Genomic DNA, 26,057 nt, shown 5'->3' with positions numbered 1-26,057 from the left:
TACTTTTTTTCAACCTTTTTTGGAATGACTATCACCTGGATGACTGAGAATCTTCACCAGCATATCTTTCATTGTACAGCACTGCGTTGGGAACAGACAACGCAAACCTTAGGCAGCAACTTTAAACAGTTTCTGTACTGCTACCATAACTGTCTGAGATTCTCAGCAGGTGTAACTCTGATAGAAGATATCACTGATTGCCTAAAAAAGGCTGCAGATTCAACAGGTTGCTGGTTGTAGAAACATCCGTTGTTCAAAGCGCAGTGCATTTTGTGCTGGGATTTGTCCTCACAGCCTGTCAGGGGAGGTTAACTGTTAAAGGCTGCTGTGGCTGATCTAATAGAGCTCCCCGCAGCATGCAGGCTTTCTTCCTCTCATTGCGCAGATTGAGCTGTGTGCTTTTTGACCTAAAACTTGACTGCACTTTAGAGGTCAAAGCTCAAAGCATGCGTTAAATACTCTGTATCCTTAATTAATGCCGCTCTAAATTGTGTTGCCTGTTCTCATGCTGGTAGGTCAGCTTGGCATGAGATGTGGGATAATTAGGTATGCCTACTGGTACATGTGATTTGACAGCATGAGGAACTAACCGGTCTGATGGAAAGATCATTCTGATTCATTCTGATTAGCTGCTGCAAAGTCTATGGAAGACTACGATGTAGATCTCGTTGGATTCTTCCTAATGTGAAAGCTATGGAATGTCTGAACAATGTAGCTCACCAGAATTAACCTATAGCATTATTTAGCGAAGTTTAATCAGGTGATTCACCTTATTTCATGTTATATTTGTTAATCCGTCCCTGTTTCTTAGCGTGGATCAGGACTCCTGTCTGACGGCGGACCCCCTCTCGATACGTCTGCAGGAGCAGAGCGGTCAGCACGCACCTCACCCTCTGCACCTTCCCCCGTCAGTTGGTCCACATTCCTGCACTAATGAGCCTCCACCACCTCTATCATAACTTTGCTTTCACTAAGCCCACAGCGGCTCTGACCAAAGAAACCCAATAGCTGTGAAAAGTTGGGAAACTGGAAACTGATCAAATCTGATATCCCACATCCCCATCTTATTAAGTGAGGAAAATAAGTGTTTGAACCGCCTGCTATTTTGCAAGGTCTTAGAAATCATGGAGAGGAGCGACATTCTCATCGTAGGTGCATGACCACTGTGAGGGAGACCAAATAAAAATGAAGAAATCACAATATATGATTTTTTAGGGCTGAAACAATTCATCGATTATTAAATTAATCATCAACTAATTTAGTAACCGGTCAATCGTTACCTGGAGTATACATAGAGACTCTAAAACATGCCTTTAGCTGACAGAACAACCCAATTAGAGCAGTAATTATACCAAAATTGCAAAAAAGATATGTAAAAAAACATTTTGCATTCAAGATAAAAAAAACATTTTCATCTGTCAGTAAGCTCTATCCAGAACTCCTCAAGTTCGATTTGATTTTGTAAAAAGTCTTCTTAAAGGAACTATCTGGCTATCCAAAGGAAGGTGAGAAAGCAGCCCAGAACTTCACAGGAGGAGCTGGTTAATGACCTGAAAAGAGCTGGGACCATCGTTTCCGGGGTTACTGTTGGTAAGACGTCATGGTTTGAAATCATGCATGGTAGGAAGGTTACCCTGCTTAAACCAGCTCATGTCAAGGTGCGTTTTAATTTTGCCAATAAGCATTTGGATGATCCAGAGGAGTCCTGGGAGAAAGTAAGACCAAACTAGAACTTTTTTATCATATTTCCACTAATCATGTTTGGAGGAAGAAGAATGATGAGTACCATCCCAAGAACACCATCCCTACAATGAAGCATGAGGGTGTATTTCTGCACATGGGACAGGGCGACTGCACTGTATTAAGGAGAGGATGACCGTGGCCGTGTATTGGGAGATTTTGGGGAACAACCTCCTTCCTTAGGGCCTTGAAGATGGGCGGAGGCTGGGTCCTCAAACATGACAATGACCCAAAGTACACAGCCAGGATAACCAAGGAGTGGCTCTGGAAGAAGCATACAGTATCAAGGTTCTGGTGTGGACTAGCCAGTCTCCAGACCTAAACCCAATAGAGAATCTTTTTAAAGAGTTCCAACTCTGTGTTTCTCAGCTACAGCCCAAAATCCTGCCTGATCTAGAATAGATCTGTGTGGAGTGGTCCAGAATCCCTCCCGCAGTGTGTGCAAACCTGGTGAAAAACTACAGGAAACGTTTGACTTCTATAATTGCAAAAAAAAGCTACTGTACCAAATATTAACATTGATTTTCTCAGGTGTTCAGATATTTATTTGGAGCTGTATCATACAAATAAATAGTTAAAAAAACATATATTGGGATTTCTGGATTTGTTTTTAGATTATGTCTCTCACAGTGGACATGCACCTTTACCTGGACATGCAATTTCAGACCCCTCCATGATTTCTAAGTGGGAGAACTTGCAAAATAACAGGGTGTTAAAATACTATGATTCTATGATTGTGGAAGGATTGTCATCCCATCCGCACTTTGTCTTTTCTGTTTGTAGGCTCCGTATATATGAATAAACAATAGCCCCAGTGTAGAGGCCCTAATTTCTTTATCTGTTATTTTATCAGGCCCTGTGCCACAGAATTCCCCCCACAGTTTTCATGTCTCGTTTTGAATTTCCAAAACAACTAACCTTGTCTCAGAAATGATCCAAGTCACATTAAAACAGAACATGATATTTTCCTGCATGTTTGGTGATTTGTGGGTTGTTTTGCCTGTGTTATATGACTACATGTTTTTAGACACAAACTTATTAAAATTTACATTTAATGTCCTCATTATGTTTGAGTATTTTTAAAGAGAAACAGATTAAAGCGTACAGCTTAAGTTGACTGTCAAAAAAGCACAGCTCATTTATAAAAATGATCATTGAGCTCATAGCACATCAACATCTGTCCTGCAGTTCATCTCGCCTCAGCCAGATCATGTCCCATGAGCTGTTGCTGTAGCCAAGGTTTCTCAGTCAGACGCCAATTAACACAAGTGAGATTGTTTTCACTTCACATTTAGAAAGAAAAATTTTATGAGCCAATTGTTGCATCAAAATAAGGTTAGATTATCATGTAATTTCTGTTGTGTTATAGTTCAGCTCTAAATTATCCAGATTCCCTTCTTTCTAATAAGAGAGACTTACTTTGAATGTTTTCTCATTTTGCTAAAGTTTTCTAGTGTTCCTTCGTGTATAGTTGTGGTTCATATGTGTATGAAAATACATGAATATATTTTGTTTTGCATTTGCTTTCATTCATACAAAATACATTTTGAAATCACAAGAACCAATAATATTTTGGATGGAAAGCAAGCCTGTCAAACTAAGGGATCTCTACACAGAGTATAACTAAAGTGTATCTCCAAAGGTAATCTGGCATAAATTTTTGGGTCCTAGAGTGGAAAGATTCTGGTTTTGAGTCATTAGAGTAGATGTGAACTTTGCCTTTGGAGAAAAAAAAAAAGGTGTTATAGCTTCATAGACTATTATCTCTGTCATTATTTAATGAAAGATCTGACCCAAAAGCAGAAGACCAAACAGAGAGACCAGGGAAAAGTTTAACAGGTTTATTTAGTATAATGAGATGAGTCCAGTGCTGCTCTGAACACCGTCAAACCGGAACTGGAAGGTGAGGGGAAGACACTGCGGTTAGTTCAGGCTCAGTGGGAAATTAGAATCTTTGACTTGAAGAGGAGGAATAGGTTGCAGACTCACGTTTCCAGAAAAAGGTGTCTTTTATGAATCCAGTCTGTGTGGGATGTTCCATTGATTGTCGTGTTGATGGAGGGCGGACAGGGTTTACCCAGACTGCGGTTGTTCCTTGGTCAATGGAGAAGCTGACTGCCACTTAGATTTCCTGCGGTATTTGAACGGGTTATTGTGGAGATGAATCCCCTGCTCAGAGAGAAGCCCCAGACAATCCTTGGGGGGAAAAGTTGATCCAAACCACAAACTTGAATCCTCAGCTCAGTTTGGTTCTCAGAAGATCCTTCCAGGGGAGAGAAGGTCCGAAATATCCAGTTTGCTAATGACTTCCTGCTACTTACTTCTGCTAAACTAAGCATGGCTAGAGTACCCAAAACTAGCAAACACTCTGGACCCAAGGTAGTGGCAGTCAGCAGCTTAAGAACACTCCACAGGTAATGAGGCAACAAGTTGCAGGTGTGCAGGGAGGCCCAATGAGGACGGGGCACCACCTGGTGGAGGAGGAAAGGAAACAAAAACAGACCACACAAACTGGATTCCTGACAATCTCTGTAGTCTGTGTGCGCCTCTTTGATGCAGTGTTTGTCATTTTGCTCTTCTGCTGCGTTTATTTATGCCAGTATGTGTATACCTTTATTATTTCTTTATTATCGGTAATATTATTCTACTATGGGACTTTTTGAAAGTCCAAATCAATTTACATGTACCCAGAATATCTCTCCATCATCTGCTGTTACACCAATGCTTACTTTTTGGCAGAAAAATGTACCTAACTATAAGGAGTACTAAAAGACGGGCAAAAACTGCATCTGAAGCCAGTTTCAGATTTAGAAAATCACTTTGCATGTTTTGAATGTTTACATTTGCTTATTCTCCATCTGTTAATTTGTACATTATGGTTATTAGAGTATGATCTGCATACAAAGCAAACATGTAGGAAAAAAAAGGTTTTCATTTGCTGTTTGCTGACTTGAAAGCGTAAATCACTTTGCACCTTTTTTGAAGAGCCACTTCGCACATCTTTTAAGACGTGCAAACCTTATGAAGATTAGGACCTACATCTTTCTGCAAGCAAATCTACCATGTTTTGTTGCTGGAATATTAGATCAAACTGTCTAATACTTCAGCTTTTGATTCGTGCTCTCTGATGCCTAGATTAGACGTTCAATAGGGAGTAAATGCTTTGTGACAATGGATTCCCAAAAGGGCAAATGCTGTGCATTGTTCTACTTTGTTCTGACTCCAAAATCATGTTTCCACCAAGCTCACTATGGTTCATTCAGGAAACACCTACTTAGGTTAAAAATAAATTTAGCCTGATTGTTCAGATTAGTTGGAGCATTTTACAGCAGAATCATCCCTTCAACATTTTTTTGGGCATTGCAATAAACTGAATTAGGGGGTTTCTTCACTTTTTGTAAGCCTTCATGCCAACATAGGAAATGTGAGGAAGGCTGTGTTCAGATGGCAATGCCTTTCCTCCTGTTTATTAAGTAAGCCATGGTCTGCCAAAGAGCCTGTCATCAACCGCTGCAGGCCAGCTGGTGGGGAGGCTGACTGAATTATATATTTCTCTAAGGATTTTGTCTGAGTCACACCAGCTTACATTCAAAAGAAAGGAAGCATGTGTTTATTTTTCAGAATCACCTTCCTTCCTTCCTCTGTTTCAGATGACTGGGAAAGGCACCTCAGGTCTTCTGTTGCGGAGAGAACAAAACACCTTAGTTTATACTCTTAGTAAACTTAGCCATTCAGACTTTTCCACTCCATTCTTCTTACGAGTTACTAAATGGTTTAAAAAAAATAAAACGTTGTGTCTTTTAGATATTTGGGGAGACTGAGCCTGTAAGGATGACGTCGGAGGGCTCCGACTGCCGCTGCAAGTGCATCATGCGGCCCCTGAGCAAAGATGCCTGCCAGCGGCTGCGTAGCGGCGCCGTGCGGGTGGAGGATTTCTACACGGTAGAGACGGTCAGCTCTGGATCGGACTGTAAGTGTTCATGCACGGCTCCACCTTCCTCCCTAAACCCATGTGAAAATGAGTGGAAGATGGAGAAGCTGAAGAAACAGGCCCCAGAGTTATTAAAGGTGAGGAAGGCGGAGCTTCAGAAATATGGTTTTCTTCTTATTTGTTTTATTCTTTTGTAAAGGAGCCTTAATTGTAACATTAACGTGACCCAGATTTTTTCCAAACTTTTCTTTTTGTAACATTTCTCTAATTTGTCTGTTGTTGTGTTTTCCAAATCTTTAAACACTTCACTACTTTTTTTTTTAAGTACATCCATTTTGTTTCTCACTAACAAACACAAAAAACCTTTGAATCAGATGGGCTACAACAGCTGACGGCACCCGCCCTGAAAACTGGGGAATCGAGGCTACCACTCACACCAAGATTAGATCAGGGCAGCTTGGATAAAGCTATACTTTTAGGTTTTAAGGTCACCACTTGGTTTATACTGTGTCTGTGTAAGTTCTTGATTCTGACTGGTAGCAGGATGTCCCTAACCTGACTCCGCCAGATGGATTTGCTCCGCATATCCATCAGGAAACCTTCCGTTGAAGTAATTTTGGGAAGGGGCGAAAATACTGGTTAGCTGATTGGCCTATGTTGGTGATAGACGGGCCAAATAAACCAATCAAATCAACGCAGCATATGACGTACTAACAGAGCGACGACGAAAACACAACTACAAGCCAGGCTACTCTTGCTGAAACCAGTCGGGAGAAGAGCAAAAACATCTTTTCCTCTGAGAAAATCCTCCAGAGCAGTGTTTTGCTCTTCTTTCAGTGAAGAAATACTTAAAACTTGCTCGATAGCCACGCTAACGCTAGTTTCATCGGCTGAAGCCGCCATGTTCTTTAGACTGAACTGTCGCGCTTCTCGTTGCGTCACACCTCAACCCGCCTCAAAGCCAACGCTGATTGGACGTTCGTTTGGTGAACGGCTACAAATTTTCTTTAACGGAGAGTCTCCAGACTGATCTGCGAGGGAAACCTTGAAAGCTCGCGAGATCAGGATGGTCTCACGAGGCTAGGATGTCGCCTGAAGGATTCCTGTCAGATAGATTTTATGCTTTTTCAAACACTACTTGGTAATGACCTTCCAGAAGACGATAACAGCTGCTGACCAGGATGCAGGTTCTGTGGCAGGAGACGGTTACCTTGGCAACATGTTACATCAACATCTATTAAATGCACAGTCACTTCTTGTGAAAAACATGAGTTTACTGTTGAAAGTTAAAAAATATAATAACGTATAAATAGCTGACTAAACATTTGTTTTGTTTAAGTCACTATGGTATAAGCAGGATAATATGGAATCAGGTTTCTGTTATCAGAAATGAATGGGCGTTGTGGAGGCATTGTTCATTCATTTTGATAATGGAGATTATTCCTTACACCCAACCTGTTTTTTTGTCTTTAAGTGTAGGTTGGTGGTGGAGCTGAAAAGCTTCCAACATGTGCTGAAAAATTAAAGCTTGTGTAAGCTGTTTGTAGGATGCAGTGTAGAGGAATGTTGTGTTTTGTCTTTGGATAATTTTATATCAGCATTAGCTCATCCAGCCGAGGTCATGGGAACAGTATTTGCTGGAAGACTAAGCAAAGCAGAATAGACATTGGGAAAAAAACAAAAACAAAAAAAAAACAAAACAATAAAAGACATTAGATTTGGTTGCAGGTTGAGCAAAAATTAAAATAAACTACATTTTACTCAAAGCAATGTCATGCAATAATATTACAGTAATTGTCCTTATATTCATGTTTTTTATAGAAAAAATAAATAGAGCTCATTCAGATTTCATCTTTATCATAAAGGCATGCGCAGGAATCTAGCTTGATTTTATGTGTGTTCACTTGGATGTAGCATTAGAAACATTAGCAGTTTGCCATATTTGGTTTGTCATCATTTCTCTCTCTAGTAAAAAGTAAAAAATTACTTCCTGCAGGTGAGGTTCTGATTGGTGGAATTGCCTGTTTTGATGGATTACAGACTGGAGTCATAAAAGCAAGGTTGGCTAATGTTAGCACCTTTCCACAAATTACGTTAATCAATAAAGAAGACCAAAATTACTCTCTGGTTCAAACAAAGATGAAACAACCAAACCACTTTCACACTCCTAATTGTCCAACAGGTTTTAGCCAATGCCCAACTCCAACATGTCTTCACATGAAGGACAGTTTTTTTTTTAGGTAATGACTCCTTTAATCTAGTTTTTCATAAAGGAGCAAGAAAAAAAGAACATCCAAACATCTTAAAATCTAAACATAACACACCTGCATTTGCCTTAGTTAATTATAATTAATGACACCTTTGGAGGGTACGACTGCAATCTGTTCTATCCTGTAAATGTAAGTAATGAATGATATATCGGTAGACTAGGAAATAATTTATGCAGATCCTCACAGATCGCTTCCCTTTCTGCTGTTTTATTACACTGAAACTTTCAGATCACCAAACCAGTATGAATTTAAACTAAAATCATCATTTAAAAGATGACCTCATCTTGTCATGATTTCTGTCAAACCTGCAGAATCAAGTAATTACATAACTTTTTGTCAGATATGATCTAATTATATGATTAGATCATATCTGACAACATGGTTCAGGGTAGATGAAAAAGAGAGAAACCAGAGAGCATAAGCAGGAAGAGTGATAGAGCTTTTCAGGAGATAACGAAAACTCCTCCATGAGGGCATATGCTAGCCTGCTACCCAGGGTCCCTGAGCAGGACCCTTAGCCTTAGCTTGCTCCTTCACTCTGCCTGTTGCTCCTAGAGGGATAAGTTAAATGTAGACATCTTATTTCCTTGTAATTTATATTTGCAGCTACAGATGAAATTGGTTATCCTTAAAGACTCATTCAGACAGAATGTCACAAAATAACCCAGAACAAACATTTCAACCACTGCAGCTCTCAGTTCCCCATAGTTAAAATTAGAGACCATAATTTGCCAGTTAGATAGAGAATAGAAAAGAATACCTCCATACATTGACCGAAAAAAAACAAAAAAACAAAAAAACTATTTATTTGGACTGGGGTGAGGATAACAAATCTGTTTAAAAAATTATTATACACGTCTTTGTATTTCTGGTCTGAAGTACACCAACATTTCTGAGTTTCAGTAGGCTGATATATGAGAAATAATAAAATTTAAACTAAACAGTGATCCATGAGTACTGCAGGGTGTTCTTTAGATGCAACCATATAAACAGAGATGGCAAAAGTACTCACTTTCCATACTTGAGTAAAAGTACAGATACTTGTGTTAAAAAATACTCTGGTAAAAGTGGAAGTACTGATTAAACTTCTTTAATCAAGTAAAAGTAACAAAGTACAGGCTTGTAAATTTACTTAAAGTATAAAAGTAAAAGTAGAAACCCCTTTTTTCATGCCGTTGCCTACATTTTAAATGGATGTCTGCCAATAGGACTAGATCTCCGTTGTGTTCATTTTCAATCATCTCGTCGTCCATGCTACTATGCTAACGCCACCGCCACCAAGCTGCAATGATTTGCCGCCAATGAATACCGCCGAAACTGTCGATTTATCTTGTAGTGGTGCGTCAAATGCAACGTAGATTCCCATCCAATTAGATTGAATTTGGTATTGATGACGTGAAAAATAATAACGGTAACTCCATTGAAATGATTCAAAACTAAAGTAACGAGCCAATTTTTTAAAATGTAAGGAGTAGAAAGTACAGATATTTGTGTAAAAATGTAAGGAGTAGAAGTAAAAAGTCGCCATAAAAATAAGTAGTAAAGTAAAGTAAAAATATCAGAAAAATCTACTTGAGTACAGTAACGAAGTATTTGTACTTCGTTACTTCCCATCTCTGCATATAAATATATACACCTGGGGTTTAGATGATGTAAAAAGGATTGAAGATGTTTTTTTTATGTTTGGTTCACCAGCTGCAGTCTATGGTGGACCTCCTGGAGGGAACTCTGTACAGCATGGATATGTTAAAGGTTCACTCCTACATCAACAAGGTTGTCTCTCAGATGAACACCCTTGAAGAGGTAGGAAACAAAGAACAATCACACAGAGTGAAGGGGTTTAACAAAACGTGTTCATTTAATGTAAACTATAACCACTGTCTTACAGTCCATCAAAGCAAACCTAACTCGAGACAACGAATATGTCCGGGACAGCATGATGAGCCTCACCAACCAGTTTAAAAAATATGAGAACTACTCCAACATCATGATGAGCATCAAGAAGGAGATCTCCTCACTAAGCCTGCAGCTGCTGCAGAAAGACTCATCTGAGAGCAAAGCACAGGTTTGAAGCAGCTCAGTGACAATTTAAGCTTTTTATAAAACGAGACCTTCCTGACATGCATAGTTTTTAGCGGTACAGGGCTAAGTTTTACATGTAGGTAATGATAGGAGCAAAATTTACTATGCATTTAATGTCCATTATTAAAATAATTCTTAATTTTGTATATTTTGAAGCATTTTTTTATTATTCAGTCATCTTTATTTATTACTATTCAACATATATTATCACCTCTTTAATTTGTTTCTTTAATATATTTTAAGATATATATATATAAAAAGAAAAACACATCAAAATATTTCACAGACAGAAGATACCACAACTGCATTTGTGTTAATCTGTTATCATAATTATTAAATCATGGTTTTAAATGATTTTACAATTTGGAATCACCCCTGTGATCAGATCTCTGAGTGTATATTTAAAAAAATTAGGATGTAATTTTGCATATGAAATATTATTTATAATCCTAATATTTGTACTGAAGCAGGCCCCTCATAACAGGGCACCCCTACTGTGAATTCTGTGCAAATAAAGGTGGAAAAGCTAAAATTGTGCATTGGTGAAAAACTTTATCTAAAGTTATGTTAAAATGAGTAACCAAACTTTATTTATTTTTATTTTTTTTCAATTTCCTATCTTAAAGGTGCAGTTTATTACCTGAAAATTAATGACTTTCTAAGGATTTCAAGTTTAAATCTGTTGATACAGATTCTTAGTTAATGCTCTATATATAGAATACATTTAACAGTTTTTTAAAGAATATCTTTCAACTTGCTGCGAAACGTCATTTTATCAGTAGAGGTGATTTTACATTGTGTAAGTAAGAGGATGCTAACTGTAAAAAAAGTTTTAAATATATTTTACAAAAGACAAATTATCCTAAATTAGCAACCATTGGTTTTACAGTCATATTCAATTAATTGAAATATTATTGAAACATTTACTTATTACAGTAACTCAGCGCACAAAGTGAAATAAATTATATAGAATAATTACAAAGACTTTAGATATGTTAACCATAATGATTTTGCACAAAAAACACCAAAAAAACCGTAACTTTTCAAAATATTCTGTTTGTTTTAGATAAATTGGTAAACAAACAAATAAAGATTCCCAATGTTACCTTTGGCACCGTTGACAACCCTCTTGTTTTCTTCACAGGACACTCGTGATGAAAAAGCCAAGCCTGCCATAAAAGTAGCAAACAAAAAGACCCCTGCTTCCAAGATACCCAAAGAGAAGCCAATCAAGCCCAAGAAAGAGGTCACAAAGGCTGGAAAACCAGCTAAGCCCGACCCTACTGCAAAATCTAAGGTGGTTGGCCACCAGCCTAGCATCGTGAGGAGCATCACGTACTACAAGGCCTCTAGAATGAACGAAGACGGCCAAAGAGGAGGTAAGAGATTCAAATTTGGTCTCTCTAAACATAGATCATGGCGAACTTGTCATGGAACAGATGGACCCAGTATTCAATGTGAGACAGGCTGTGGGAAAGTTCAAAACGTTTATTAAAATAAACATAACAGAGCAGAAGAGCAGAGCTGTGGATCGCAGCGGCTGCAGTGGAGGAGGCGGGGTACCACCCAATCACTGACTCTGTTGAGGGAGAAACACAGCTAAGTGACCACGATCATCTGACAGGAGATGATTATCTCTGTGAGTCACTAACCTCATTAAACAGTTCAGTCCATCCTATCCGGGGAAGGCAGGATCCAGCCGATGGACTGCAAAATGAGCTGCGGCGCAGAGCCGCCCGGAGTGTTCCTGACGCAGAAACCCCAGTGAACAGGCAGGAATCCACTCCAGGTCAGGGATACAGATCAGACAGAAACAGTTCAGGAATCCAGGAGTCCGCAGCCCAGTCAGGGGTTCTGGTCCATACAGGAACAGACAAATCCAGGGATCCAGGAATCCACAGAGCGTGAAGGCAGGTCCAGAGTTCCATGTGTTGAGCAATGAGCTCAGACAGAAACGCACAGATGCAGACAGGCATGCTGAGTGGTTGAGGGACAGAGACAAGACATGGTACCGGGATTACTGCAGAATTTTAAACTGCTCTTCACCTAGGAGCCAGGACACGTTCAGGAGACGAGACAAACACTAAAACCTCTCAACCTGCTGGCTGCCAGGAACAAGGACACGAACCTTGGAAATAAACTAAAAACTAATGAAACAAACTGACGAACATCATACGATGATCTTTCCCTGATAGCTGAGCTGAGCCCTATATGAAGCAGCAGGCGCAGGTGGATAGGATGACTGATAATTAGAGACCGGGCAGAGTTAGGCAGGTGAGTGAAATGAACAATTAAGGTCAGCTATAAGGACAGATCATAAATGAGCAACCTGATATGAGATGAAAACGTTCTGCAATCAGCTTCTTTTTCTCTCCAGTGGCTGTAAACGTGTGCCTGATCCAAGGTGGGTGTTGAAATTTATCTAAAAAAGTCTTTACGTCCGCATGACACTGAATCATAAGGCAGCAGGCAAACAGTCAGGGGGTCAATATTTACTAGGTTTCTACCAACAGGGAACAGTAGAAGAGTCTTCTTAGAATAGTATTAGTTGTAACAGTTCTAGTGTTTTTGTTGTGTGCAGAGAATCAAACCTTTTTTATTACCAATATAGTTGGAGCCAAAATTGATTGTCTGAATGTTCATGACAATCCTTTGCGTTTTTCCTTACAGTGAACTAGAGGGACCTTATGTTGGAGAGAAAACATTTCCTAAACTCCCCTTAGGTCTGTAGAGAGCTGATTAGGCCTGCTGCGTTTTCACAGTGTGCATGTATAGTGCTGTCAGAAGCTATGTTCTGCCATGTATGTGAATCTAAGAGAGCCCAGCCATCCTTGTCAAATCTCTGCACCTGCTCCTTTTGCTGCAAACAGGATGCAGTGACCCTTAAAATCGCCAGGAAAGGCAGAACCGCTCCAGCCTTTCATTCCTTTCATGTGTAATTTCAAAAATGTTAAATAACTTACATTTTGTAACAGTTACAGTGCAGCTGAAGGAAATAAAGATCTGTTTTCTTTTTGCAGATTGTTGTTGGTGTTCTTATCTAGAAATGTTCCTATATGGCGCCTTTTTCCGACCTTCTGTCATTCACTTATTCACTCATTCATCTATTACTAAGGATGATGCCTCATTTCTTAACTCTCTGGCTTTATCTACCTTTCAACACAGCTGGAAATAATCTTACTAGATTAATTATTCCTCTTTACATTTTAGGCTTTGTTTTATTCCTTTCCTGTCATGGCTGTTTATCTAAATTTGCACAGAAAATAATGTCCTCATCATCAATATCATGACTACATAAAAAGGAGCCTGTTTTCGGGGTTAAACAACCTGAAAATGAGCAGCAGACACTCTATATAGAAATACCGAAAGTGTTCTCAAGCCAGACATCATCCTCTACTGGAAATCTCCATTCATTAAATTCTCTTATCTTCTTTATTAATGTCTGTTAACTGCAATTATTATACAAAACTGCAGCTGTTTGCAACAAGGATTGAATACTAAAACAATTCAGATCAAGTTAGCCGATTTCCATAGCTCAATTTCACAATGCATGTCATCTGAAAACACTGTACAGACAATCAGATCATACAATCATATTAGTAAAGTTTTATATCAAATAAAAACTACCGGATTCCTGACTTTGCAGGAATCGTTCCTCCTGGATGAGAATGTAGAAACAGTAGATATTTGATTGCATTGCAGAACATAACTTAATGTCATTTTAGACATTTCAAATTTATTAGCTTTTTACTGTAGAGCCCAAAATTATATCAACAATCCAATAGTAATACTTCTGTTTTGTCCCATTCACATTCATATTGCTCATCTCCTGTTGTTCTCTTCATGTTGCTTAAGTGCTGTTTTTGAAAGGATGTTATATAAAACAGTACAAATAAAATCAATTAATCTATCATATAATCCCTCCAAAAAGTAGTTGGAGCCTAATAACATGTCATCCATATCATCCAAACAAAAGGACATAAAATAGGTGGAAAAAGGTGCCATGTTTAAGTGCAGAAATCTTTCCTGGATATAAGATATCAAAACAAAATATGTTTAATTTTTTGGGGGGCATTTTTTGACTCTCTTTTGAATCTGTAATAAATAAAGAATTTATTTCCACTGTTGAAATGTAATTAAAAAAATGTGATGCAACTAGAAGGCAGACATCATAATTAAAGTTATGCAAAAAAACAATATAATCATAAAAGTTTTATTGTGCCAAAGACTTTGATCTGTACTATGAAAAACGTATTTCCAAAATGTCCCTTGCATGTGCTTAACTGAAGACAGATTGCTGTTCCATTCATCAACTATTAGCTGGTATATTGTCTCCATGCAGTCAGCTGTAAACAAGATGTGGGTTTCTCTAGGTTAGTACAAAAATTGAATCCATAGCAGATTAAACAGATTGGGTTTAAACAGACCCTTAAAACATGATCATTTGAGCATCTTGTATTTGGTTCTGATATTCACATTCATATTGCTGCTTGGCTGCCTTTTATCTCTGAAATTATTTCTAAACCTCAATAAAAGAACCATTAAAAACCATGATTGCTTTATTAATTCAAATCTTTCTACCATTTGCCTTTTTCTTGCTGTCCATGTGGTCCCAGCATGCCTGTCAGAAAGATATTCAGCTGTAATTCCCTCACACATCTGTTACGCAGGTTGAATCAAATAGTTTAGAACTTGAAAAAAGCTGCCTGTGATGCAGACTGTTGACTTTTATCAGGAGACATAACAACTTAGACCTAAGTTGCACGATATGAACTCTTTACAGACTGCATGGATGTTTCTTCTTTGGTGACTGTTAATGTTCCGTGTTGTTTTGTTTATAAATATCTAATAATATTTAGGTTTGGTCATGGTGTTTGTCTTTTTCTTTCTCCCGCTGCATTAATCTGTCCTCACAGATGTCTTTACCCTTTCTAATATGACTAATAGTACTTCTGACAATACAAATATTTTCTCAGATTTTAATTGTTAAATTGTCAATGTGGGGGTGAGGTTGCTTAAAGACCCAAAAGCTGATATGAGTAAGGCAGAGATGAGTTCTTGTAGGTTTAATGGAGGAAAACTGAGGCAAACATCCAAAAACACAAAAAATACTTACCAAAAACCAGCAAAGATCAGGGAAAACTTATGTGGGGAGCAGAGATGAAGAAGCAACAAAAGAGCACCAAGGAACCAGAACTGACGAACTGCACAGAGATAGTATGTATGGGAGACAGAACAAAGACTGGTGTAATCAGATGATATGGAGCAGGTGTGGATGGAAGCGACTAGAAGGGAGCTAAAGGAAAGGAGACAGGCACAAGGGGGCAACAGAGAGTAACTAAAGACTGGCTTAAATATAACACAAAATGGAAAATAAACCATAGATCAACAAAACAGAATTACTTAGATACAGAAACTAAACAATCAAAGTCCCAAAAGCGGAGAACCATAACATAAATCATTGTTAGATTGGAAAAGCACCCAGAGAGTGTAGACCTCCACCAAGCAGCATATTTCCCTCGATATTCTGACTTACACCTATAGCTAAAACTTGCTTGTGATCTGGATCATTATCCAATTTTAATCGATTGTTAGTTGGCATGACGTGCACCTTTGGTAACAATTCCTTAAAATCCTTTCATAAGTTTATAAATAAGGCACAGCGTGTTTCCGCAGCCTCTGGTGTTTGTTCTGCTCTCATCTATTTTACTCACTCTGCTTTCTTCTTTGATGAGCAGACTGAAAGTTCGAGCGACATGGTGAACCTTCCCTGTGTTTTTGTCTTCAGTATGATACTTCTGGACTTTATTGAGTCTGATGTTGCAGCTGTCAACGGTCACTGCTGGCCACCTTTAGTTTATAGGGAAACTGCTTGTTACGCCAAATAATGTTAAAGAATCCTTTTTAAAAATCAGAATTATGATGTGGATTGTTCTTAAAAATGTTTTTTATTGTTCCTTGGATTCAGGTGCACCTTTGGTAAAAATGTCATTAAAATCTGTTCATAACTTTTCAAGTTACCCAGTACACAGACAGAAAGACAGACATACAAACTTGAAACATAACCTCCTTGGTGTAGGTAATTTTTTGTTGTACTAATAAATTATATTTGCATACTCCCTATTAAGTTTAGATGTTTTGGAATTGAGCATTTGTTTTGCATATAAAACAAGCAGCTAAAAATTTCCCCCTTTTTCACGCTCATTTTAGAAACTAATTTCCTTTTGCAGCTGGTTAGATCAATTTTGTGCACTCTATCAAGTTTGCATGTGGTTTTATAGATGTCAATGCTCTGAGCCTCAGGCTCTATGATTAATGCATGTATCCCAGCATGTATACTCTCCATCAATGCCCCCAGCAGGTTTTCTAGGTGTACTTAAACAGCTTAAAAGCTCATATTTGATAAGTTGTATCTATCATCCCCAACAGCCAATCACTCTTTATAGTTTTTTCTAACTTAAAGAAGACCTGAGATCTTTTACCAATGTTTTCATGTGGTAAAAACTTAAGATAAAAATGCAATGTATTTATGGCAACACCTTTTAGTTTCTGATAACTGAAATGCCTGTGACACAACAACCAGCAATACCTTTAAGTAGTTTTAATTAAAAGTGATAACACTGCTGATAAAACTGGCCATGGTTGAGGTCCATCCTATGGCGCACTTCATTATGAGGTATCTATTGCATGTTAAAGGTGTTAGCCTATGTAATCCACTTCACTCTTGATAACCATCTCTTCAGAGAACCTGACTAAGAGTCATTGGTACTTACACAACTGTACTAAGAGAAGCTTGTTCATACCACTGTCAGACTTGTTTTCTGTAATTTTCAGAGTCTACCAGGGAGACCCTTTGCCAATGATTCTGTTCATTATCTCTGGGTAATACCACAGGACAGATGATATTTAGTTTGGGATGGCTTCAGATTTGAACACAGGACATATTAGCAGATTAGCCCCTCTGAGGTTGAGGCCCTGGTTCTGAACAAGTCTTAGATTGCCATCCAACATGAAATAAAAATATTTTTCTCATGGTTTACGGTAAGGATGAAAAGGCGCCTAAAAAATGTTAGAGTCTGTAAATATTCTTACAAATATACTCCTGATATTTTTTGGTCAAAATATTTGTGTAGAGCAAAAACCTCTGTACCTACGATAACCATTATGCTTGATCCCTTCTCTCTTTAAATAGTTAACAAAAGTTAAAAGCTTAAAAAAAAAAAGATCTGCTGTTTCTCCTGTTTGACAGCATTCCTCCTCAGGACATTTTGTTCCAATTACTGTCTCTGTTGTCTTCATTGCTCTTTTCTTCTGATTCCTCTTATCAGAACACTCAGTGAAAACACACCCGGTCCATCATCTCACAGAACACGAGTCTGAGGAGGGAGGGACTGAAACCATCCTAGAACCTCTTGAGGCAACTGTGGCTGAGCGCTTTGAGACCACTACAGCTCCCACTACTTCCACTACCACTACTACCCCTGCCACCACCACAACCGTCACCACCACTTCAACCCCCTCAGAACCCACCACCACTACAACCCAAAGTAAACCCCTGTTTGAAAGACCTGCTCCTACTATTGTTCTTGTGCTGGACAACTCCAACAACAACAGTCGGCCCAGTCTCCACCGAGCAGGTACGTCTTTGCAGTGAGAAAGATCAGTGTTCAGCTGTGTGCAGGTACAGTAAAACTGGCCGACTAAGCAGCAGAAAGCATGTGGGTTATGGCAGTAAATACATGCAGAGGGATTAAATCCATTTAAGCTAATTATCTTGTAAGTCGTTTTTTTTTACCCTGACAAGGAGGTTTAATTTCCTGCTTGTTTTTCTAGGGAAGATCCTGAACTGTGAAGGGACTTTGGCATCCATAGAGCAACCAGAGAAGCAACACAGTTATGGGCGCAACGAAGGAGCCTGGATGAAGGATCCTTTGGCTAAGGACTCCAAGATTTATGTGACTAATTACTACTATGGTAACAACCTAGTGGAGTTCCGTAACCTGGATAACTTCAAACAAGGTGTGTATCATTCTGGTCTTCTTAAGAAGATGTATAAAATTCCTCTCACTAATCAAAAAAGTTTTTAATTAGGACTGGGCAATGTTTAAAATCTTTAATCACAATTAAATCGCATAATTTGCCTGATTAAACGTGATTAATAGCATTGTAACGTGCGATAAAGTAAATCTCGGCCTTAATAGTCTAATGAATTAAGCTGAAAGTAACACGTTAAGTTGCCCAGCCCTAGTTTTTATACAAAACAACCGGACTACAAGAGTTTCTGCTGTTTGTGCAAAGTACTTACTAGGTTCAGAGCTGGTGAAGGATTGAGAAATTATTTGGTTGCCTGCTGGAAGGTGTGAATTTGTTAGAAACTGACTTAACATCAAGCTAAATCCTGGGCTAAAAATTGAAAACTGAGGCCTTCTTCTCCAGTTGGAGTTGTTTTCTATCAATATGAAAGACTTTTTTTCACTCCTCTCTCAAGCCATCTTTCTTCTCCATCCAAAATATTCAAAATTTTAACTCTCGGAAACACAGCTCCGCTGTTTGTGTTTCTGTTGATGATGGTTCCATCATTTCTCAGTTTTATTTAACTTGTGTTTTTAGTATTTTGTGTCTGTTTTGGTCCTGTTACCACTTTTGTCCAAAGCCTCACCAAAATTTAAAATCTTATAGGGTTTCAAATGTAGACATTCATTTTCACTCACATAAAGAAAATCTATTTCTACACATCAGTCACTGCTATATGTAAATAATCATAATGATGTTTTCTGATTTTTACGTTGGTTTAGCTTTAAATTTCTGCCATACATGTCATTTTGACAGTCTTATGGTTGAATCACAAAGCTGTATCCATGGATACTCGTTGTCTAAATTGTTTTCATAATAGGCACATTTGCATTCCTGCTTTTAGGTCCAAAAGTATCTGTTTGATGCCCTCCAATGTTTATTAAGTGTACTGCATCTGATCTTGAATACGTATTTGTGTTTGCTTTATGGTTATATTTATCTTTTATTTAAAATGCTACAATAATTTGAATCTAGTCCCGTGCTACAGTTAGACACCTCTGCTCCTCTGCACCAGTCCCCTCCATCACAAAACTTCAAAGTGCTTGGCCTCTGTGTTTGTGTTGCTGTCACTAGGAGTGTTAAGACCAGGCCCAGTCCTTAACTCAAGTCTCTCCAATGGCAGATGCAATCGAGAGAGTGGTTTTACTTTATTTGCTGTTATGAGTGAGAAAAAAGTAGTTTTAAGTAAGAAGTGTTTTTAAGAGAGAAAGCATACCTCAAAATGTCATCAGTGCAGTCAGTTCCCCAGGATTATGAACCTACATTTAAATATTCTATAGTTGTTTCAAGCAGCAAAACCCCAGCAGGCCATGGCGCTGAGAATCCCGGGTAACAGCTCCCAAAACTGGCCAATCACTTGGACACGTTCTACCTCCGTTCCTAGTGGCAGGAAATGAATGTAAAGTGTTTGGTTGTGAAAAATGCAAGTACCAGAATATTCAATTGAATCATTTTTGCCAGCAATTTTTAACATTTTAGATGAAAGTAGGTATGAGCTATAAACAGTTTTTTTTGTCTTAGTCCAGTAAGAAAATATTCGAGAAGAGTGGTCAAAGCACTCTCATTCCCTCTTGTATGTGAAAAAGAAACATTCTCTCGGGGTGCGCATTGGTGGCGCAATGGTTAGCACACATGACCCATGTACATGTATGGAGGCCTACGTCGTTGACGCAGCAACCAGGTTCGAATCCAGCCTGTGGTCCTTTCCCGCTTGTCTCTCCCCCTCTCATACCCCCTTTCCTGTCAGCCTAAAAATGAGCCACTAGTGCTGTAAAAACCAAAAACAGAAAAAAGAAACATTCTCCTGGCTTTTTATATAAACCTAGCGGAATTTCTCTGTGGTTTGATAAAAGTTTTATCTGCCTCTGCAATTAGACCAAAATACAACACATTAACTGTATTATACCCCTCAAAAAAATACTTTTTAACAGTGTTAAACCTCAAAAAGGGTTCAAACAGACACACCCCTAAAATACCATCTTTTGGATGTAGTTCCTTTCCAGTCCTCTTTCTAATACATCAGTTTAACCTTCACTGTGTTTAAACACATACTTGTGTTTTGTGCAGCAAGAATAATCATGAACATTTAAACCAGTCCTGTATCATGCTTTAGAAAACCAAGCAGAGGTGTGAAATTGTTTGTGTTGTTTTATTCAGAGATTCTTTGGGTGGGAGAGTCCACTTCTATGTCTAAATAAACTGAAGAATTGGATTTCACTTTTTGAAAGTGGGAGGAATATCTGCATGTGTTTGAAATGAGTCGTTGATCTATATATCTTTGGGAAATGGGTTTACTAATACGCTATTACATGTGAGGAGGTCTGTAAAGTTGTGAGCGCACAGCTGTGTGTGGATGACTAGATATCTTGGTGAGTAACGTGATTCCTGCTGTTTATTGACGTGCTTTGGCCTCTCCTTTTGAACTAAATCCAGCAGAAAGGGATTAAGAGAGGCGGTTATGCTCAGGGATGTGGCTAGAGAGTGAGTGGTGCTGGGGGGATTCTACTGCACATTGTTTTTGTTCTTCACAGGCCTCAGTTTATCTCCATCTGACTTCCTGAGATTTGAGGGTTAGAATGGGAAATGGGATGTGATTAGAAAATGACACCTATAGTACAAAGTGTGTTAGTTAAAGGGTGGAATCCTAAACTAACATGATCACTGTTACAATAAGCCTGTGTGCATACAGTCTGGTACTGTAAAAACATTAGCTTAGCAAGGGAAGCTCCACGTTTGCAACTCTTAGTAAGTAAAGCTTAAAATATGTCTTTGCCTGCAATTTCAGTCTATTATTTCTAGGGGTGTGCAAAATAATCGTAATGATGATGCATCGTGATTCTAATTTTCGTGATCTACTGCATCGATTCTTGATGCCAAGTATTGATTATTAATAAAAAAAAAATTAATAAATAAAATTGCATGAATGGTTGGCGAACATCAGCCAAAAACAAGTGTAATACAACTTCCAGTCCAGTAGATGTCGCTGCGGATGTGTTGACGCACACTGCCTTGTGTCACAAGCATTTCCGGCCGCGGGATACTGCGCCAAGTCATTAAAAAACAAAACATGGAGGAGAAAATATTGCAATGCATCGCAATAATTCAAGTATTGTGATACATCGTGATAGAATCACATCGTGGTCTGTGGATCGTGATACGAATCGAATCGTGACTTCTTTGGCAATACCCACCCCTAATTATTTCCTTAGTGGTAATGATCAACTAGACCGTCTGATTTATTGCATGACTGCTTTTAGACAGGACACTCCGTTCTGAGATCAATTAAGTCTTATCTTATCTTATGTTATCTTACTAACTGAAGGTGTAAAAACATTCTTTTTAGTCTCTAAAAATGATTTTAAGACCTGTCATTCTCTTGGCCTAAGTAATGAATTTACTGTTTACACTTTTAATATAATTCAGGTGTTAATTCAGACCAATTCTGAAATATATTGATGAATAATTTGATGGTTTCACACTGAGATTGGCCCTGATTTCTTCAGCTTCAGCCAAACAAAGGATATATACTCACACTCAGAGAGTTTTTATGCCAGATGTAATTCCCTGCAGAAAATTCTGGAAGCCAAACCAAGGCAATAAAAAATGTGCTTGAATTTGATGGCTATGTTTACGGGGGTTAGTTTGGAATAAAATAGCAACTCTATGGAGAACTTCTATCTTATGCATTCTATCTAAATTTAACACAAATTTGTTAACTTGTTGACACATGTTTGAGCAGTTCGGCTCAGGTCAGGCTGATGTCTTGGAAGAATCTGCCAAAGAAGGGGATTATTCCTAATTTGTTTAGAGATAATCTTTTTATATCGTATGAGTGGGCATGTGCAAATATTTTTACTGCATTTGTGTTGGCACATCACTTTTGGTTTCGGGTGTTCATACTTGAACTCAGGCCCTGCAGTCTCAGGAGATGCATTACAATAAGGGAGGGAGCACGCCTGGGGCTGGGAAGATGACAAAAGAGTGGATGAGAAATATTTTTGAAAAAGCATGGTTTTTCTTGGATCACAGTATACCAGTCACCAGAGATAACTTAAATATAGAGATAATTAGCTATTACTCAGGCAGATTCCATCAGGGATGATACACTGGTGGAAGAAAAATGCATTGAATGGTGATATAAGAATTAGGTATTTACCCATAGTCAAAACTGATATTGTGTCTATTTTGTCCTAGGACGTTGGAGTAACCTTTACAAACTGCCCTATAACTGGATTGGGACTGGCCATGTGGTTTATAACGGAGCTTTCTACTACAACAGGGCCTTCACCAAGAACATCATTAAGTATGACCTTCGGATGCGATATGTGGCTGCCTGGACGCTGCTGCATGATGTCGTTTACGAGGATACCACCCCCTGGAAGTGGAGGGGGCACTCGGATATTGACTTTGCAATAGACGAAAGTGGTCTGTGGGTAATCTACCCATCTTTGGACTATGACTACAATCAGCAAGAGTTGATTGTGATTAGTAAACTGGATCCTGGAGATCTGTCCCTGAAAAAGGAAACAACCTACCGAACAAGCCTCAAGCGGAACACTTATGGAAACTGCTTCATCATCTGCGGCGTCCTTTACGCTGTCGATGTGCACAACCAGAAAGAAGCAGAGGTGAACTATGCCTATGATACCCACACAAATACTGAGGCAATCCCACGCCTACCCTTCACCAATGAGTACTCCTTCACCACCCAGATCGACTACAACCCCAAGGATAAGCTTTTGTACGCATGGGACAATGGCAATCAGGTCACATATCAGGTAAACTTCATTGAGGAGTGAACACGTCCTATGTGTCTGTAGGCCTGCCAATATGGCAACCAATTACAGGATTCTAAGTATTTACCAGCCTTTAAGCCCACATTATTGGATGGAACAGGACTGCTATGTTATTGTTTAGCTGACCTCAAACTAGTGTGAAAAGATCAAAAAGCAGGATCAAGCTGAAATCGTCTCACAGGTTGTATTGAAATCAATTAAAAGAGAAAATATTTACACAGAAAGTTAATTATGGAATGTAGCTTTGATATCAAGAACTCATCTAACACCTTCTACTTGATTTAAATTTGTTTCGTATTGTGTAATATCTTTCAAAACAGGTTTCCATACAGAGTTTTGACCCCTACACTTATTTGCAGAGTTTCGAACTACAAACTATGACAAAAACCTGAAAACATTATTTTATTGATTTTTTACCGATCAACCGACAACTGACTGAATACAAGCACAGGAAGCAAATATTAAAATGTCCTTTGATGCCATTTAGTCATGTTTAGTTTTTTTTTTGTGTGTGTGGTTTTAACAAAAACAAAACAGATTCAAATCAAACCTGGTTTTTATTTAATAGCTACCATTCTGTAATTTGATGTTTTTCCTTTTTACTAATCACTTACCGTGCATGGCAGGACTAACCATACAACCGTCAGTCAAAGGATGGTAACAGTCACAGCTGAACAGGAGAAAAAGTATCATAGCACTTGTCGGGTGAACTTAAGCCACGCCCCTCATGTTATTACCATCCTAAAACATCTCATCTTTTTTCAGGTTTTGATTGTTTCTCTACCTTTTTATCATGTAGCTAGTTAAAAGGAAACAACTATGACAAAAGCGACGTTTCAAGAGATTTTCTGATGATTGTGTTAAAAGTCTTGTTTGGTTCAGTACATAGTAGACTCGTGAGGAGATTCTTCAACAGCACCTCCTTAAAAAATGATGGCTGAGTCACAGAATATGGTGTAACAATGTACATTTCATCACTTGAAAAAAAGGATGATACTTAATAAGGGTTTTATTTTGGGATGTAAACACTGAGGGAACGCAGCTTAAGTTCACCAAACAAGCACCATTAGATGAGCACTATGATACTGTGGGGGAGGGGGGAGGGCTCAAGGCTGCTGCCATATCACTTTAGTTTGTTTCTTCTTCTTTCTTCTAAACTTATCATATTATCCCCTCAGGCAATAGAAATACTGTTTTTTGGGAAGAAGGGGTCTCAACACTGACTCTAAAGGCTGCAGGGAACCTTTAATGAAACCTGAGTCCTTAAAAATCCACAAAACAACCTCTTTGATGATCAACTCTGTTATATGAGTACCGGTATAAGTGTAAGTCATGGTTTAAGTACAAGGGTAAGAAATACTTTAACAGTTATGGAAGAAGGAAACCTTTTAGTTTTTGTTGTAGTTTGCTTCAGAGTAAAATAACACCCCAAGCATTCAACATGTGCTGAGTCAATTTTTTCCAGAGGTTCTGTTTATTTAACTAAATAATCAGCCTTCCCTGTTGCTGTTTAGATTCAGCCAGAGAGGTGTCGGCTTTAATAACCTTTGTTCTTCTTGCTAATCTTTTTTTATTTTTTATCTTCTTGGCATCAAATTCAACTTGTGATATTATTTCAGCCTCTTGCAGCATGCAGGTTTCTGAGAAACACTTGCAAAGCTCAGATATCAGTCTTGTTATCATTTGCCCATCAGCTCCATCCTGCCACCACGCACTTTTTATATGAATCAGCTTGATTATCATCCTGGCCTCATACTTCCTTTTTCTTAACCATACAAGGCAATCTGAGGAATGTGCTGATTAAACTGAACAAAAATGTATTCTTTATGTACCTACATAATTTGATTGATAGTATAATAGAACTGCTTTTGTTTCTTTATATGAAATGTCCAGCTTTTATTATGTCAATGTTTTCATAACAACTGTATATATTGTAAATGAGCATTTAAATGTTTGCACTTCAAACAGGGATTAGGCATGTGCAAAAAAAAGTGCAACTTGGCATATTATTTGGCTTGACAAATACAACCTTTAACACCTATGATGTAACTCTTACACAAATCTAGAATGTTTTTTTGGGGTTTCCTGCATTAATGATTCATAACCACAAATGTTTTTGTTTTTACGCTTATTGGTTATAGTGATGTCAGCAGCAATAAAGTCATTTCTTTAAGTCACATAGAAACAAAAATGTAACATTGAAACAAGTTAAGCATGTGCTTGTGCCATAAAATAAAAAAATCTGTTGTGAAATCCTGTTGTAAGTTTTGTACATAAATCCACAGCAACCAATAAATGCCATGGGGATAACAGCCTCACCCCTCTTGTTTCAAAGGGAGGATGACAAGTCACTCAATCCTTCAGGTTTCTGCATAACAGAGGTCTCAAGGGTCTTGTTTGGTTATGAAGCTAAGGTGAAAATGTTCTGCTTGATATTAGTCCAATTATTCACAAAGAGCAGCCTGGGGTCATAGTAATTGAGCAATGATTTCATACAATTTGGGTGGGGAGTTCTAAATGTCCAACTTTGGCTCCTAGTTATGCAACTCTGGAAAGAGTTTTTAGGTTTTCCCTTTTCTTAACCTGTGTGTGTGTGTGTGTGGGGGGGGTTGGTGCATCAAAGTCTAGCTGGTCAGTTTTGTAATGATTTAGGGTTGCGCCTTGCTGAGGCCTGACGAGTGCACCACTAATGGTGCGGCCAATGATGAACTCCGTCATGAAATGTTGCCATGTTGTTGGGATGGAACAATCAGATTCCAACTGACTGTGTTGATGAGTACTGACAATTCACACGACCTATGCTGCTCTAGTCCCTGAACCTCAGGGTCAACACAAAGCTTTGACCCTTTTCACATCAGCAGGGCCTCCTGTTTATCAGCAGCACATACAGTACGCATCATGCACCATCATGTCCTCACAGTAGCTCGGATGTAAAGGCTTTGTCTTCATCTGACATGTCAAAAACTCCTTCATGGAAAAAGTAGTAGTCTGGTTTACTGTGAGTCCAAAGAACAGCTGAACGTCTTTGATCTGAGATGCAGAAAGAAATAAGCTGTCATTCTTCATTTTATATATATACAGAGATGGGAAGTAACGAAGTACAAATACTTCGTTACTGTACTCAAGTAGATTTTTCTGATATTTTTACTTTACTTTACTACTTAT

At 38.4% G+C, this 26,057-nt stretch overlaps 1 protein-coding gene across 1 annotated transcript in view; it reads left to right on the top strand.

The window, feature by feature from the left end:
• Window positions 1-23,564, top strand: part of olfml2a (olfactomedin like 2A) — a 36,985-nt gene extending 13,421 nt beyond the window's left edge. The window contains exons 2-8 of the mRNA XM_015379922.1: window positions 5,545-5,808; window positions 9,637-9,744; window positions 9,830-10,006; window positions 11,168-11,402; window positions 17,352-17,660; window positions 17,857-18,042; window positions 22,291-23,564. Coding sequence (XP_015235408.1) covers window positions 5,545-5,808; window positions 9,637-9,744; window positions 9,830-10,006; window positions 11,168-11,402; window positions 17,352-17,660; window positions 17,857-18,042; window positions 22,291-22,895 — 1,884 coding nt within the window. The 3' untranslated portion in view covers window positions 22,896-23,564. The remainder of the gene's footprint in view (window positions 1-5,544; window positions 5,809-9,636; window positions 9,745-9,829; window positions 10,007-11,167; window positions 11,403-17,351; window positions 17,661-17,856; window positions 18,043-22,290) is intronic.
• Window positions 23,565-26,057: the final 2,493 nt, after the last annotated feature.

This window comes from Cyprinodon variegatus, unplaced genomic scaffold (assembly GCF_000732505.1).
Source record: "Cyprinodon variegatus isolate N-32 unplaced genomic scaffold, C_variegatus-1.0 Scaffold203, whole genome shotgun sequence".
Lineage (NCBI taxonomy): Eukaryota > Metazoa > Chordata > Actinopteri > Cyprinodontiformes > Cyprinodontidae > Cyprinodon > Cyprinodon variegatus.
The sequence above is the reverse complement of the archived record's forward strand: the minus strand, read 5'-3'. Positions and strand labels throughout refer to the sequence as shown.